Raw genomic sequence first — 16640 nt, forward strand, 5'->3', positions numbered from 1 at the left:
AAGAAAAATCCTTTTTATTTAATGCATTTTTGATCCAAAATCCAGGTGGAAGTTCTATACCTATATAACACGTGACCACACCACCAATGCCTTCCAGAGATACAAAATGCCTTGTTTTATAACATAATGCACAGATAAATGTTGATAAAGACATGCAAGAATTCAAAATAAAAGCCCCTTTATGAGTTACTATTTTTCAATCTAAAGAACCGCTATGCAATGACAGTGATTTCATCATGCAGAAATTATATCTGCAATTGCAGGTCAAAGAGAGGTATCTTAAATTTAAGATCATGTAAAAACTACACACATACATCTAAACTTAAGTGCAAATGCCACTTCACCTTCTTTTTACATATTTAAAGGGCCACTGTATAGCATTTAGGGGAATTTATTATAAAAAATGGAATTCATTACCATGCTTTAGTTAGTATATAATCACCTGAAGCCGTTCCCCTTAATAGAGTCTGCCCAGAAAGGACGAACCCAATGCTCAAGGCGCTCTAGAGAGGGCATATTTATGTTACCGGAAGTCCGTCTTAGTTCTCCAACACGCTTGGAAAAGGAGTGAGTGCAGGGGTGTGAGTTGGCTACAATCTGCAACCTTACCACCAGATGCCACTAAATCCAGCACACCTTTCATCATACTAACTGTGGATCAACTGTGTGATCTTTTTATTGGCCACAAGCTGGACACAACGCACCACGTAGAATTATGTAACTGCATATTTACACGTCCAAAAGCCAAGCAGCAGCAATAGCACCAGTTTTAATTCTGACCTCAGACGCTGAACTCCCCTCTCACTTAGTAGTCAATAACACGCCGTTAGTCTCAATCAGAGCACAGGGGATACAAGTCTCCAGCATCCTGTTGACTGGCACACGCAGCAGTGAGGGCACCCGTCTGTCAATGCCCCGCTCTTTGCTCATTCCGCTCTGTCCAAACACACTGTGCCGCCTAACAAGTTCTGTCAGTAACTATGACGAGCTGACACTCACCGACAAACACAGAAGAGGCTTTATGACCCTTGTTTGTCCAATTTGTTTCATTCAAGTCAAACTAGGTCCAGATTTCGTTTTTTAATTTGCCGTTTTTGGTAAAGGTTTCTGTGAGTAACTTTTAACTGGTTGTGAAACTATTTCAAATGATACTGATGCCTCTTTATGACCTACAAAAGTAAACGAGACCATGAGCGAGAAGATTGGCCTTTTTCGTTATTCTCAAAGCTCGTCACAGGAGCCATCTTGTCATGCTTTTCACCAGAAACTCCTTCAGCTCAGACTCCAGCTTGGTCGTTTTTTGGGCTCCACTGAAGGGAAGGGAGGCACGGGAGAGCCAGAACCAGGTTTGAGCATATGAAGACTGTCGGATCACTGAATTGATAAAATGGCTAAAGCCACTCTGGTGCACAGCACTTTCGTCCACAGGGAAAAAAACATAAAATGAAGGTTCCTTGTAGAAGCTTAAATATCGGTGGAAAGGTTCATTCCATTTTTGTACAAATCCACAGACTGAGGGGCCAAGGATGATCAAGGCATTAAGCTTAACGTAAAAGTCGGGTTACAAGCCACTACTACCTTCGGTCAGTGTCATCGTTAGCTCCCCGCTGTAGCCAGCTAGCACTCCTGCTAGCGCCCCGCCACCGAAGGTAGCGGGACCAGCCCTGGCTCGACACCCGACTCGGGCAGAGGGGACGCAGGCAGCAGCAGCAGCGGCCAGCAGCAGCAGCGGCCAGCAGCAGCAGCGGCCAGCAGCAGCAGCGGCCAGCAGCAGCAGCGGCCAGCAGCAGCAGCGGCCAGCGGCCAGTAGCGCTAGCTAGCGCTGCTGCTGCTGCTAGCTAGCGCTGCTGCTGCTGCTGCTGCTAGCTAGCGCTGCTGTTAGCTAGCGCTGCTGTTAGCGTGCTACAGCGGGGAAACCCACCGGACGTAAGAGCGGCTTGTAACCTTGTAACCTAATCTTAATGCTGGTAATATCATTCTCAGAATGAATGAAACGTGTGAAGTAAATACAGATGGAACACAGCATGAGTTCAGTCCACGTAGGGGCCACCTGAGTCTTGTATACTCTGGATTTCGCCACATATTATTCTTATAAAAGAGTCCGCTGAGTGAGAATCAGTGGTGCGGGGCAGGGCCGCTCTGTCCCCTACAGCGCCTTGCTAATGGAGATTCCAGAGTACGACACCACCCACTTCCCCTCTCTCTCCGGAATTCACGTTTGTCTTGCAAATCACTGTTCTGCATCCTTCCGATAACCCGTCAGACTGAAGCCCAAGTGAAGGTCTCTCCTCTTCAGGTAGCAGTAGGAATGTCTCTGTGCTGTTGACAAAAAAAAGAACCGGTGATGCTGCATTGGTCCTTTGACCAGGTATTCGTATATCCTGAAAATCATTAACAGACCTCAGTGTGCTGCGTTCTGCAGGGAATGAGAATTTACAGTTGAGCTGGTGCCAAAGGTTTATTGCAACATGCTGCACGCATCACCGTCGTTCATTGAGAGGCAGATATTTCGTAACCTTTTTAGTCTTCCAGTCAGCAACGGGAAAAGTATTCTATTTATACTTTCAATACAAATTGCCGTCTGAATATAGTTAACCTGGAAGTAATTTCATGCATTTATTCTCCAAAACTTTTTAGCCAGCAACACACACAGACTGAATCAAGAATATTCCAGAAATTAAATATCTCCCTTGTGTTTCCTTTTAGTTTATCCCCCCCACACACACAATGAAATAGTGCCATTCAAGGACAGACCATCAGCGGAGTTGTGCATTGCGTTATGATTCTGTTACTTAACACAAATGTCCTATTTTTTAAAGGCATAGTTGTGATACATATGTAAAAGTCAGGATGTGCAGATTTTTTCTATGATAATCGTTTGCAGATGCAGCCAAACAAGCTATCGGTGACCTGTGTGTGAACTGCTCAGCAGATGGAAGTGGTACTGTATGTATGTCAGGCTACAAACAGTAATGCACTATAATTCGTATATCTCACCTATGTAATCAATTTGTATTCACACAATAAAGTCTGCTTGGGGAAGAGGTCAGAGTGGATGGGTGTTTCTAAATACACAGGACTTTCACCCAGGAGACCGCTGTTCGATTTTCTGTGTGAAACCAAGAAAGCTTACACAGTTAAGTAACACCGCTTCCGTAATTATTCTAACCCCAATGTAGACTTATTTGTTACTTCCATGTTTAAGTAACGCAATATCCATTGCTATTTGAACCCCAACGTTGACTTATTTGTTATGTAACACCACTTTTGTAGTTATTTTAACCCCAAAATGTGCATATTTATAACACAACGTCTGTGCTTAGGTAATGTCCCTTCCGTAGCTATTTTAAAGCAAACAATTACTTATTTCTTAAGTAATTTCCATACTTTGGTGATGCCAGTTCCGTAGTTAAATTAACCCTAACGTTGACTTATGTGAACTTCCGTACTTCCGTAGTTATTTGAACCCGAACCATAATCCATAATCCAGATACTGTATATAGCATGATCTCATTTTCCTCAAACTTCAGCTGTTTTGGAGAAAACAAGGATAGCAATCTAAATACCCAACCAAACTGGAAACAATAGTTATCTTAATATCATTACATTTTCTTTTGGAGTTGAATTTTCCTATTAATGTATGTATTTGGATAGCCCAAAGTGAGACATATCGAAGTCAATATCGAAGTGGAATTCATTTGTTGGAGGCCCCTGCCAAGCCTCTCTTCAATAGACCATACAAGAGGGACACCAGTGAGTCTTGAACCAGATGCTCCCCGGTGACCCCACACATGAAGCCGGACTCCCCGAGGCCCATTTCAAAGCCTCCTCTTCGTCTGGCAGCTCTCCCCGGAGATCACACTGGGATTCTACAATCCTCACCCATGCGTCGCCGAGTCCCACTCTGTGTTTTACAGCAGGGCTGAGCCTGATCCTGTTATGTGGATGCAAAAAACCCAAGTTTGTTCACTCCACCATGGCAACCCTTCTGTGATCTTGTTATCCTACACAGTGTCATCTGTGCGACTTCAGACAAAAAAAACCCAGTTAACTCCAGGGAGCCGGTCTGTCACAGCCCAGTCTATTCTTGTTCTTGTGTGGGAAAAATAAGGCAGTTGGCCCCGTAGTTGAATAAAAAACGTCAGCCTAAAAGCAAGTTTGGACGTGTCCTTCCACTGCCCCAGCCCTTAACATTCTGAATGCAAGTCCTCTCTATTGTTTTACCTCATCTCTCATCTCTAGTTGATAGCCGGCCCACTCCCCTTGGCAGTGGTCTTATCCGCGATCAGAGCCGATCTGTTTATCACAGCAGCGACCACCACTTCACCCCAGGCCCTGACAGCTCCTCATTAAGACCCTCATACGAGCTGCTGGGAGGGGTCTAGACTGCTGATCGGGTCGACGTGATGAGCGTCTAGAATGCAACATTTTATCGCAAAACAATCGCTCTCACTTACAATCTTTGAACTCAGACGTCCCGGGGGTCCCGGATTTGCGATGAGGGAGTGTTGGGAACGTGAGTCGTAAAGATACTTACCCTCCTGGCATTTGCCATTGCGGGGTCATGCCCCCTCCAATATACTGTATATGATAGGATAGGATGAATTATTTCTTTACAGGGTGCGAATTCAGGGACGTGCTCATTTGAATGGCATGCTTCTTTACCCCCTCCAGGGACCAGGGCTCAACAGGTAATTTAAAACAGGCCTGTTTCTGAAGGAGATTTGTTCTTTTGTGGGTAGTTGAGATAGCCTATGGTCCTGCATCATACATGATCTGCAACTGGCAGGAGACCGACAGCAGCATGAGTAATGGTGCGAGTGTGCGAGCCAAGGTTACGGCCTTCCTTTTAAGAGGTACATGCAAGTTCCTTGAAAACGCAGCAGTGGACAGCGCCTGAAGTTTACCCTGGGGGCCAACAACAAGGCTCTAAAGGAAATATAAGAGAGTTCAGCAGCACATTAACTTTGGCTGTGCAGTGTGACTTTATGCTATAAGCTAAACATGACAGGACAAATAGAGTGAAGTAATAACTTCAACCAGCTCATTTTTGGGCTGACAATTTATGTGAGTTCAAAGGAGTTGGCCAGTATGTGGAATTTAGAAAAAATCCATAGCTAGATAATAGATAGTTACACATGGAAGTCAGACATTATGCTAGCCTGTTTCTTGAAAGGTATGGTTCAACATTTTAGGGAAACATGCTTATTCACTTTCCTGCCCTGAAGAAAGATGTTTGTTAGTGCTTGTGCGGAGCTAGAGCTGGCAACCAACTTCGTATAAAGAACGATAGCCGGGGGAAACCCTTATCAAAAGTAAACAAAATAGGCTAACAGGAAACTCTTAAGTTCACCAGGACCGGCCCCTAAGCTTCTGTGGTTACAGCTGACAACGCCGCCCAGACCACCAGCGTTGTCAGCTGTAACCGCTGTACGAGCCAAACAAGGGAAACCGAACCATGAAAAAAAAGTTTAATTAAGTACAAACCAAACTGTGGGCTTGTTAAACTGTTGTGCAATTATCTAAACATAAGCCTACTTGACCATTAACTATTGAATGTGCAAAATCTGTGTTATGTTATTCAGGAAAATCATTACAAGTATTATTACAAATCGAGCCGAACTGAAAACTGTGACCAAGAAGCTAAACTACAACAGGAATGGCGGGCTTGTTTAACAGTTACTCTTCTGTATCTTTACATTGGAAATAGTTGTTTGCTGCTCTAGTCATGCTCTGGATTTCATATATAAAAGCTTTACGGTCCAGGTATATTTTGAAGACAGATACAGGATAGCTCCGATAGACATCCTTTTGGGAGTTAATGACTTTACTTATTCCTTCAATTTGAACGACACTGACTGCAATGTCTGCTTCATAAACGACTAATTTCTCTCCTTGATGACTCTTATGAACTATGTTTTTTAGCCTTTGCTGGAGTGTTTTGTATTGTTTCGGCTATCTTTCTTATTTTATGTTGCTTATGTTTTTAGCCTATATATTTGACATTTCAAAAGCCTACGTCATTTGTATTAACTTGCCTCTCCATGGCGAAGTCAAATCAATGTCCGCCGTCTGTATAGTACGACAGAACCTGCAGTGTATGTGTGGGCCGGCCCAGCCAGCAGAGAGCCTGCTCTTCATTACGTCGTGATGGGATCTCCTCCGGACTCTCCAGAAGTGTGTGTGTGTGTGTGTGTGTGTGTGTGTGTGTGTGTGTGTGTGTGTGTGTGTGTGTGTGTGTGTGTGTGTGTGTGTGTGTGTGTGGCGGGGGGGCTTTTCGTACCTCCCCCTCTGCCTGCCCCGGTCCCAGCACTGCAGCGCTGCGATGGTCAAAAGATTCCCACTCGCGGTGCTCAGGAGGACCGGCAGCCGGCGGCTCTCTCCAGCCCATCAGTCCGCACGCGACAAGGTAACGCAAACCGCGGTTTTACTCGATGGAACGTTCTAGAACGCGTCGCCGAACTTCGTGCAGAGGCTCTGTTCTCCCCGTAACAGCATACAGGTTGACCCGCTGCACGAACTTTATGAGTCGCTCAGCACGCTACTTTCTTAAGTGTGAGTGTATTTATTGTTGACTGTAAAAGTGTTTCAGTTTGGTGGAGTTAGTTTTTTTTTTACAGTTATCAGGTGGAAAAAGATGACAGGTTGCCATGTTTGCGCACTAGAACGCTTTTAAATACACAGTATCTCTATTTAGTGTTTATTGTGGACATATTAGTTATTAATTGCACGTGACACAACTTTCTAGACTTCTTTAAAGTTTTTACGTTGTTACTGATTGTCTGCCATACTTTTAAAGTGATTATCACTCAGTTAATTGTGTCTTTAATATATATCAATGTATATATGAATCTCCCTATGTGTATTCCACAATGAGACATATAGTCGTTTGTGGAATACACACAGGAAATAATAAATGGTAAAAAAAAATAAAAAAATAAAAGGTGCTCCAGCGTCTGTCTGAGAACTGTAGCAGTTATTTTTCAGAAGTGAAGCTGTGAAAGAATCCTTATTTTCTGTACATGTTGGCAGAGCTTGATGACATCACGGATTGTTCAGGGATAAGCCTGAGTGTGTGTGTGTGTGTGTGTGTGTGTGTGTGTGTGTGTGTGTGTGTGTGTGTGTGTGTGTGTACGTGTGTGCGTGTGTGCGTGTGTGTGTGTGTGTGTGCACGTGTGTGGAAAACAGAGGAGTCCCCCATCCTGCACTACTCTGGGAAACACCAGGTCTGCGCAGGCTACTAGGTTTGCTTTTACTCTTGCAGCCTTGCCAACTCCTATTATTCCCGGTACAGTAACTGTCAGTTCTATTGACTTCTCAGCCTCAGTTTGGCGACTGAAGGCCCCAGTGGACGGGCTGGGGGGGCTAGTCAGGAAGGCTCTGGCAGAAGCTTCCACTCCAAAAGTTTAGAGTAAGCAATGCCAATTATTCAACTCTTCTCCTTTTGACTGCTTTGTACGAAGCTTTTTGTGGTTCAACATGGTTGGCTTTGACACTGCAAAACATAAAAACAGCCTTTTTTATTGCATGGAGGCCTTTCATTGTTGGATGTGGGAACACTTAAAAGGAATACTTCACCCCAAAAATGTCGATTTAAATATAAATTACTCACCTTGTGTTACTTTGAATTCTTGAAGAAAACCTAGTTTTTCTCTCATTCCTCTGGGGTGAACGGAGAATGAAAAAACGTCTTGATGAATTGAAGTAAATTGGATTGGCGTTAAACAACAGCAAAACTACGTCCACTACTTCGCAAACACATGCATACCTGGATATTTCAATATAGTTGTTCTGTTGTTACACTTTTACAACACTTTTCTTCAAGAATTCAAGGTAACATGGAAAGAGTAACTGAAGTGGTCATCTTGAGGGTGAAGGTTTCCTTTAATGGCTGAACTCAATGGTTTTACAGTCCAGTTTGCTGCTTTTAAGGACCTAGCACATGAAAAGACTGACAGAAAACAAAGCCATGCTTTAAAATAAAAGTTAAAACTATATATAGAACAATTAGCTACACTTCCACTGTGTCACAACGTTCTCTGGTGTTGAGTTGTTCATGTGTTTGAATCCCTTTGTGTTACATAAACCTTCTCCAAACTAACAAAAGCACTTTTGAATACTTCTGAGTGAAATGTGTGAACTGTTCTCAAGCTGTTAAGTTCATCCTGTGGTTCCCTCTTCATGTGCCGCTCATGACTCGGATCACAGACGACGATGTGCTTATTTAGAGCAGATTAACTGTCCTCTGACGGGTACCATTTGTGACAAATTAGTGTTGAATTCAGCACGACATAGATACTTCATGAATATGAGCGCTGGAGTAGAGCAGTTTGAGTTTGTAGTGGGGGTGTGTGTTTACTTGTGGAGATGACCTGCGGGCTGGCCAGCATCAATTGCCATGGGAAAGTAAGTAGTGTCTTTGATGATATATTTGATCTGCCTTAAAAAAACATTTTGGCAGAAATAATAATGGGTAATTAGAGGGGCTTTGATTCCTTTGTTGATTATATTTCACAAGATCAGGATTTTTTATATTAAGGATTAGCTTTGATTTCTGTATTTTACAGAAATGCACTAACGAACCGACTCCAGAATGGTCGAAGCTGTGTGGAACCCGTCACTTTGAGTTTGCAGCTGCAACTCTTATTTAACACATCATTTGGAACAAGAATCATTAGTCAAAGGAGACTGTGCCCTTTGGTCTTTACTTCGCTAATTACTTTTAGAGAATGTGCTTTCCATAAAGTGTACATTCCAACAAACTCAACTGCCACACCATAATGAAGTGTTCAGGAGTTACACTGTAGGGTTGATTGCAACCTTGATTGTTGTAGCAATCGTCCCTATGGAGATAATCACGGACGCGGTAGAATTACTTGGGCAGGTTCCAAGTTGACGGCTGCATAATGATTTAAAACACTGTACTGCAGCTGGTGTTAATGAGGAGTGTATAGCCTTTATTTTAAGACAACTAGTATGCCGTAATAATGTGACTCTCGTGAGCTCAACTACCGAGCCAGATGTTGATCTGCTTTCATTTTGTGAAATAAGTCTCTGTCTGTCTCTCCTTCTGCTGTTTCCTGCAGAGTAAAGATGGTTCAAAGGGGCGGAATGCACCAGAATCCTTGAAGATAATCTAAAGGCCTTGGGCGATACCTGATCTCTTTGGATTTTTGTGCATACACCTGGTGCCATGTCTGGTTTAAAAGCTGAAGTAACGCTGCTGAGGTGTGCATTCCTCTTTCTCTACGCCGGTGTCTGCCTGTGCCAGCGTGACTGCACCGGCACGGACTGTCCCCAGCTGGACAACTGCATCGAAGAAGTGCTGCAGAGTGGCGGCTGTTGCGCCTCGTGCCTGCAAAAGGGCTGCACGTGCGAGGGTTACCAGTACTACGATTGCGTCAACGCAGGATTCAAGAACGGCAAGGTGGCCGAGGGAGAGTCGTATTTCGTTGACTACGGCAGCACGGAGTGCTCCTGCCCCGTAGGAGGGGGCCGGATCATCTGCCACTTCATCAGCTGCCCCGAAATGCCGCCGAACTGCATCGAGATTTCTGAGCCGGTGGACGGTTGCATGCAGTGCGAGCGTGTCGGGTGCGTCCATGACGAGCAAAAGTACGACTCCGGGCACTCCTTCCACATTGACCCCTGCCGGGTCTGCCACTGCCCCGACAAGGGAGGGAAGCTAATGTGCTACCCTGTGCCAGACTGTGACCCGAACCAGGCCCATAAACCAATGTTAGCTGCACCAAAAGGGGAGGACCCAGCCAGCAGGCGCAACAGTTACCCCTCCAGCTTTGACCAATTGGATCAATTCACCCCACCGCAACACCTTCCTCCCAATGGGAATCTTCCTCTCTTCAAACCGTCGCCTTTGGATAAGGACGAGTCAGAAGAGTATGATTACGGTCCGACAGACTTCCCAGAGACCTACCCTCAATCTCTAGTTTTCCCCACCCAGTCGTCCCCCTCCATCAAGGTCATCTCTGTGTCCCGAGGCTCTGACAGACCCGAGCGAACCTCCGCCCTCCAGAACCTCGACAGACGAAGCAAGCTGGAGCTAAGAGAACGACACGGAGTTCATGTCCATCCTGCAGACGGACAGGAAGTGACAAAAAGCCCCCCGAGAGCAGAGCAGAGTACCATCAGGCCACATGTGCACAAGGACGCCACTACGTCTTGGCAGCTCTTGCAGGGTCCAACAAGTGTGCAAAGTACCTCGTTCAGGGATCTGACAACACCGAAAGATTTGGAGAATCCATTGCACACACTCAAGAGTTCAGATAGTGCCATATTTCCACTGAACCGAGGACCGGGGAGTGAAAAACACCCAGAGTATTCACTTACAAGTTCAGAGAGCGCAGTTCCTCATCAGAGAAGCTTTACGACGAAGATACACGACCGAAGTGCATCAGATAGTGTGACACCCAGCGGTGAGAGTCGGATCGACGTTATTCATCCAGTGATAGGTACAGACAGTCAAACCAATCATCAGAGACAATCAGATACAGTGAATTCTCCGCTGTACATGCCGAAAAGCCCAGAAAGCCCAATCCACCCCCAGGCAAGTTCAAACGGACAAAGAGATTTACAGGGGACGGTCGCACCGGACAGTGAGGAAGGGATGGAGGCAGAAGTGATGGAAGAGGAGGAGGAAGGTATCGTAACATTTCACGGCGTCACTGGGCCCGAAGGAAGGGATGTTTTCTACAAGACAAAGTCGGCACAACAGGAGAGAAGCCATGCAGAGTCAGAAAGCAGCAGTCCAACTAGCAGCTACCAAAAGACCACACCCGGGCCCAGCACCAGTTCCCCCAGGAGGCCTGAGGACCCGAAAAACCCCACGGTCTATTACATTACCACGTCCCAGCCGCCAGCGAGGGTCAAGCTGAATGAGAGCGAGCCCAGCAGAAAGCCAGTTCAGAGGCTGTTTAACCTCCACAGAGAAGACCAGCTGGAGGTGACGGAGACAGAGGAGGAGAGAAATGACCGACCTGTTTTGCTCGTCAAACCTGATGAAGGTAAGTCAAGTTTTCTTTTAAGACTGGGATTTTTATTTCCGAATGTAATGGGTATCAGTTACCTACATGAACTTACCTACAGATTTGTTAATACATTGAAAATGTATTGTTGGCATATGAAAAGAGATTTTCTAAATATACCACTACATTACAGTACCTGCTTCTGGCCAAAAAAATTAGGAATAACAATATTATTCATAATAATTTTGAGCAGGGGTGTCGTGAGTGCTTAACCCCAACATTTGTTTTTATGTGACTGTTATGTTTTTGAAATTGCAGTATTGAAATGCCAAATTAGGTCTATGGTCATTTTGAAAAGGTTTAACTATTTCATTAGGTCTGAAAAGTTGAATCTTTACACTGTACAATGTCCCACTCTCTACATATCTTTGTCACAATAAAAATGGGTTAGTATGATTATGATTGGTGGTAAGGATACATTTTTTAGTTGCTGTTGTTTTGCCTGGGAGGCCTCGTTATGTCCTCTTGGCAGAGAGGAGCTGGACTTTGTTAGGGTGTAGGAAGATAGGTGCAGTGCTCATTGGTATGGGTGGGTTCCCATGGATAGATATAGATGTCAGCAGTAACTTGGAGATCTTGCATTACTGGTTTGTTAATTATTCTGTGTGAATTTGGATTCTTGCTCTGTTTACCTCTCCCTATACTTACCTGGGCAGGTGGTTGGTTCCAGTTAGGTGAGGCTGAGAAGGTGAAATACCATTTATTTTTTTCTAAAACTATAATTGACAGCATACACAAAACATGTTTAATCTTTCATGGATAATTGAGAAATTCAAATATTTTACTCTCACAGAAGATAGGTGCAACATATCGTTTTTAACAACTCACCTAATATCATTTACATCTAAACTTCCACACTGGGCGGGTCAGGATTTTGTAATACCCGCATCCATCCAACCCCTTATGAGAGCCAATCTGCACCACCCAACCTGCAAAACATTATTCAACCAGCGAACCCGACCCGCATACAAGAAACTTTGTGGATTATAGCAGCACGGTCATGGCCGATCGATTGGTGCATCTCTATTTTTTGCTGCTACGCGCTCCCATTGCAACATAAGTAACGGGTTAATGCTATAATATTGGGATTAAATAAAAATAAAAGGGTTAAAAGAGGTCTCTAAAAACAGCACATACTTGTGTGGAATGCTGTAGCACTTCATGAATCTTAATTATATGGCTAAGTTTCTGTGAAATTATTTCCGCACCCCTTTTTGAATCCTACATAAATCATTTAAAACGTGGTCCTCCTAATGTTTGTCTCTGCAGAATTGTGCTCACAGAACAATGCTCCCTTTCTCTGTCCGGGTTCTAAATGTGTCATGAACGCATAGGAAGTGGTCCCCGGGTATCTGACCCGGAACATAAATATCGAGGCCAGGGTCTGTCTGGAGTAGGGAGTCAAACGTCTCCTCCCGCGGCGAACATCCTCTCACATCAGTCCCATACCAGTCACCACCATCCCTCACTCAGCACACAGGGCCTCGCCGCTGTTTTACTGCACGTCGCCTCAACCCTCCCCCGAGGAAACAGACACGTGACCTTAAGGATCTGGATTCGGTTATAAATCCTCTCTGGCCTCCGGCCTTTTAGATGGTGTTATTTAAAAAGCGAGTTGTAGATTTAAACATTTTAATTTAAGCGATTTTAGAAACTACTGTCTGCTCCCATCCCGACGTCTGAGGTATCCATCAAACGCTGTGGGCGGTACCCTGACGTCTGCTTCTTGGCCTCTCTGTTGGAAAAAATAAACTCCATTTTCCATAGGTGCTGCCTTTTTGTCAGTCCTACGGTATAGGAGCCGTCTCTGCTCATGCCAAACACACAGTTCTTCTATTTACTTCAAAGTCGGTGGAAAAGTGAAACACATCTGTTCCTGCGCATTTAATTCATAACAAATGTAAAATATTGACTCGCAGATGTGTTAAACTGACGCTATAGTGGATCATAAAGGACATTAATTCAGTTGAAAACGTCATGACAGCTATTTAAACTTTTGGTCATTGCACTTATATGGGATAGCTGAGTTATTTGATCCGTTTCTGATGTAGCAGATCCAGATGTTGGTGCCCTGGAGGGTGTGGATGTACAGAGGTAGACTCTACACTGTGGACTACCTGTACAGTGGGAAGTGATGCAATACAACAATCATTCAACAACCACTGCACATGCACATGTATATATGTTATATATATATATATATATATATATATATATATATATATATATATATATATATTTACATTCATACTCTAGTTTCTTTTGAGGGGGGGGATATAATGTTAAATGTGTTTTTATAGTGGAACTAAGTTGTTGATTAATTGATTTGAACAGAAAATAATATAACTTTTAGATGAATTCTTGAAATTGTTCTAAATATGAGGATTTGCTGCTTTGCTCTGTTTCATATTTTATGACCCTGTGCACATGACCATTGAGGACAATTTTTTTAGGTTGTCTGTCTGTCCAGTCCAGTCTCGTGAACCCGATTTCTCAGGAATGACTGGAAGGAATTTCCTAAAATTTGCCGCAAACGTCCACTTGGACTCAAGGATGAACTGGTTCGAATTTAGAGGTCAGATTTTTGAAATAAATTGCAATTTGACTGGTTGCCGGAGGGATGTATAAAAGTGAGTGACTACGGAGTTCCATCCTCTGTGAAATCCAAACAATTACTTTGGAAGTGGGCTTGTATGAGGCACTGTTATGTGATTGGACACTGCAGCAGCTGAGCGGACTGATCGCTGGAGTTTCATACCAGAGAAGATCACAGATTAAACTCAAGCTATATATTATATCTGTTTTCTTATTCACCATCTGGTTAAAATATGTTCATTGTAGGTCTGAACAACAAAAGAACCACAAACAACTGTCTTCAAAGATTTGATCTGTTGTTTCCCTCAATAACTTTTATTATGTATATAATTAAAATCAGAGAGAGCTGGAGAGAGGAAACACTTTTTTACAACACGTAATGAAGAGAAACTATATTGATATTGTAAATTATTTTATAATGATGTCACAATCAGAATTTCAAAACATACCGCCGTTAATAATAAATAAATAAATAAGACGCATTCCGCCGGTAGAAATCGATCCTGCGCGTATAAGCAGGACACATCACAGTATATAAATACTCAATGCAGTTTATTAAACGGTAACAGACGACAGAGAAAACATCTCCACTCTGACACTCATGATAACTTTGTCTTTATTAATATAAGTAGTAGTTTAACACCGTTAAATCAACTGAAAACATACGATCATTTTGATCAATATTTCAAGTGCATTTTTATTGGAATGTTCAGTAAAAACTCTCTGGACAAAACTCCATCAGCTGTTGAAGCGAATGACAGCTGATCATATCTGATCATATCTGATCATATCTGATCAATGTCAGCCTAACACATGGAGGATGTATTGCAGGACTGTTGTACTATGTTGCACTCGTTTATACAGCTGTTGCTTTGCACCGTGTAAAGCTCTCCATTTAAAGTACATCATGTGATACACTCAACACTCAATACATTTAATCAAACCGCTCTTTAAATAGACCACGTAGATGATATAATGATCCAGTTCTTCATCCATTAGCGGGCTGGTCTTAATCGATTAATCTTTTGATGAGATAATGTAATTACATAATCACAGTGTGTCACGTTAGATTTATTCTCAGGCCATTTGCACATTGATTCATAGTGATCAGGAGACCAGTGGACTGGCTGGAGGCTCATGACCTGGGGCCTCATTACAGAAACTTCCAAAGTCTGAAATCCTCTTTTTTCAGTTTAGGATGTCATATTTTAAGTATTACAGAAACATGTTTCCAAACTGCATACAGAAAGAAATACTATCTTCTCCTCGAATAGGATTTGAGTATTACAGAACTGTCCTAAATTAGTAAGTTTCCAAGTTAGGAATCCAAAGTTAGGAGGGCATTTTAACAATAACTGCCAAAATGGCAGCAGGACTGTTGTTGGGTCTGAATGACGATGATAACAAGGAAGCTTGGGAACAACATGAACACTGTAATGATTCAAAGGCTGCTTAAACCATATGATGAAGCTTTACATTTCCAGGTCCATGTAATAATTAATCGGTGTATATAGACTGCCGAGACGAATTTAACTAAAACAAATAAACCCTCTGATCAAATCTGAAGTCTCCAATGTAAATCTATGGGAAAAAGTCTCAATGGATATGGAAATTGTAATCCCACTGTTTGGCCTATATGTCAAATGGCTTTAAAGGCCGCAATATATAAGTAATATATAACCCACAACTCTAAACGTGGTGTTGATGAGACTTTGGTGGTCACCGAGGAGTTCCTTGAGTTGGTACCTATGACAGACACCACTACAGCCAATTACATTGTTAGCTCTCTTGTTGAAGCGCTGGACCCGTGCTGTCAGTGGGGCTACAGACGGTGCACCATCAATGATCGGGAGAAAAACAGGCGTTGTGATGAAATTCAGGGAGAAAGTACGAGCTGCAAATGGAGGATAACGTTTTTGAACATTTCACTGTATTGCACCAGGAGGCATTGTAATGCAAATCGTTAAAAATGTATCACGTCATGAAAGTGGTTGTCCAAACTGCTTGTGACGCGTTTGTGATGCGTTTTTGAAGCGTTTTCAAAAACGCATCACAAAGCGAGGAAATCTGCAGAGGAGAGCCCAGGCAGGTAAACAGTGGGCTGATGTCTGTTATGTTTCTAGTTAATTGTAGAAAGACCTTAAAATAGAGTTTATCATCCAAAAACCTTCACCAATGATTTAAACATATTGTCGTTATGTATGCGTTATTATGCTATGATTTTACTGGTGCGGCCCACTTGAGATCAAAATGGGCAGCATGTGGCCCCTTAACTAAAATGAGTTGGACACTCCTGGTCTAAAGTCTTGAAATCTGGTACAGACAAACTTTGAGCAAGTATCCAATAGTACAACTTTTTTAGATGACATGTAAAATCAAATGTAGTCAAAGTTAGAATTGTTCTTTAAATTAGGAAAAATAGTACATGTTCGTGCATATCTCTGTTATTCAACCTGTTATGAGTTAATAGGAAATACATACTTGATGGTGCTCCTTGTAGTTTCTAAGATACAGCCATTTTGTATCATACTATACTTACTTTGTGCACATTGGTCAACTGTTTTTTCTTAGAATATGATGAAAATATATGGAAAAAGCTTTCCAATGTCCAATGTGTCCAAAGACTAGTTAAAGTATGATCACAAAAACTCACTTTTCAACCAAAAATGTCACCAGACTGTGATGAGGCAAGCCCAGAGAACACTTCCACCAAAAGAAATGATCAATTTCCGTTACGGGCACAAATGTGTTAAGATACAATAGGAGGTCTGAGATTTAGGAATTGCCTCTGTAATAGGAAGAAAAGATTTTTCCTATCTTAAAAACTAGGTAGGACAAGCAGTTGGGATATTATTCTGTCACGATGCCCCTGATCCCAAAGTTTCTTCCCTAAAAAGTCTGCAGCATATGCAGGAGGATAAGCTGAGGAGGAGTTATCTGTTGCGTGGCAGGTTGGCTGCTTTTTCTCCAGATAGCGTAGAGTGCCGACAGGTGGCTCCTCAC

The 16640-nt window shown here is 43.0% G+C and overlaps 1 protein-coding gene across 1 annotated transcript in view; it reads left to right on the forward strand.

The window, feature by feature from the left end:
• Positions 1-9193: 9193 nt before the first annotated feature.
• The window catches only part of fbln2 (fibulin 2), a gene marked incomplete at both ends in the record, with an annotated part of 56683 nt that continues 49236 nt past the window's right edge, over positions 9194-16640 (forward strand). The window contains one exon of the mRNA XM_079218474.1: positions 9194-11021. Within this exon, the coding sequence (XP_079074600.1) occupies positions 9194-11021 (1828 nt within the window). The remainder of the gene's footprint in view (positions 11022-16640) is intronic.

The sequence above is a fragment of the Taurulus bubalis genome (assembly GCF_910589615.1).
Source record: "Taurulus bubalis genome assembly, chromosome: 5".
Lineage (NCBI taxonomy): Eukaryota > Metazoa > Chordata > Actinopteri > Perciformes > Cottidae > Taurulus > Taurulus bubalis.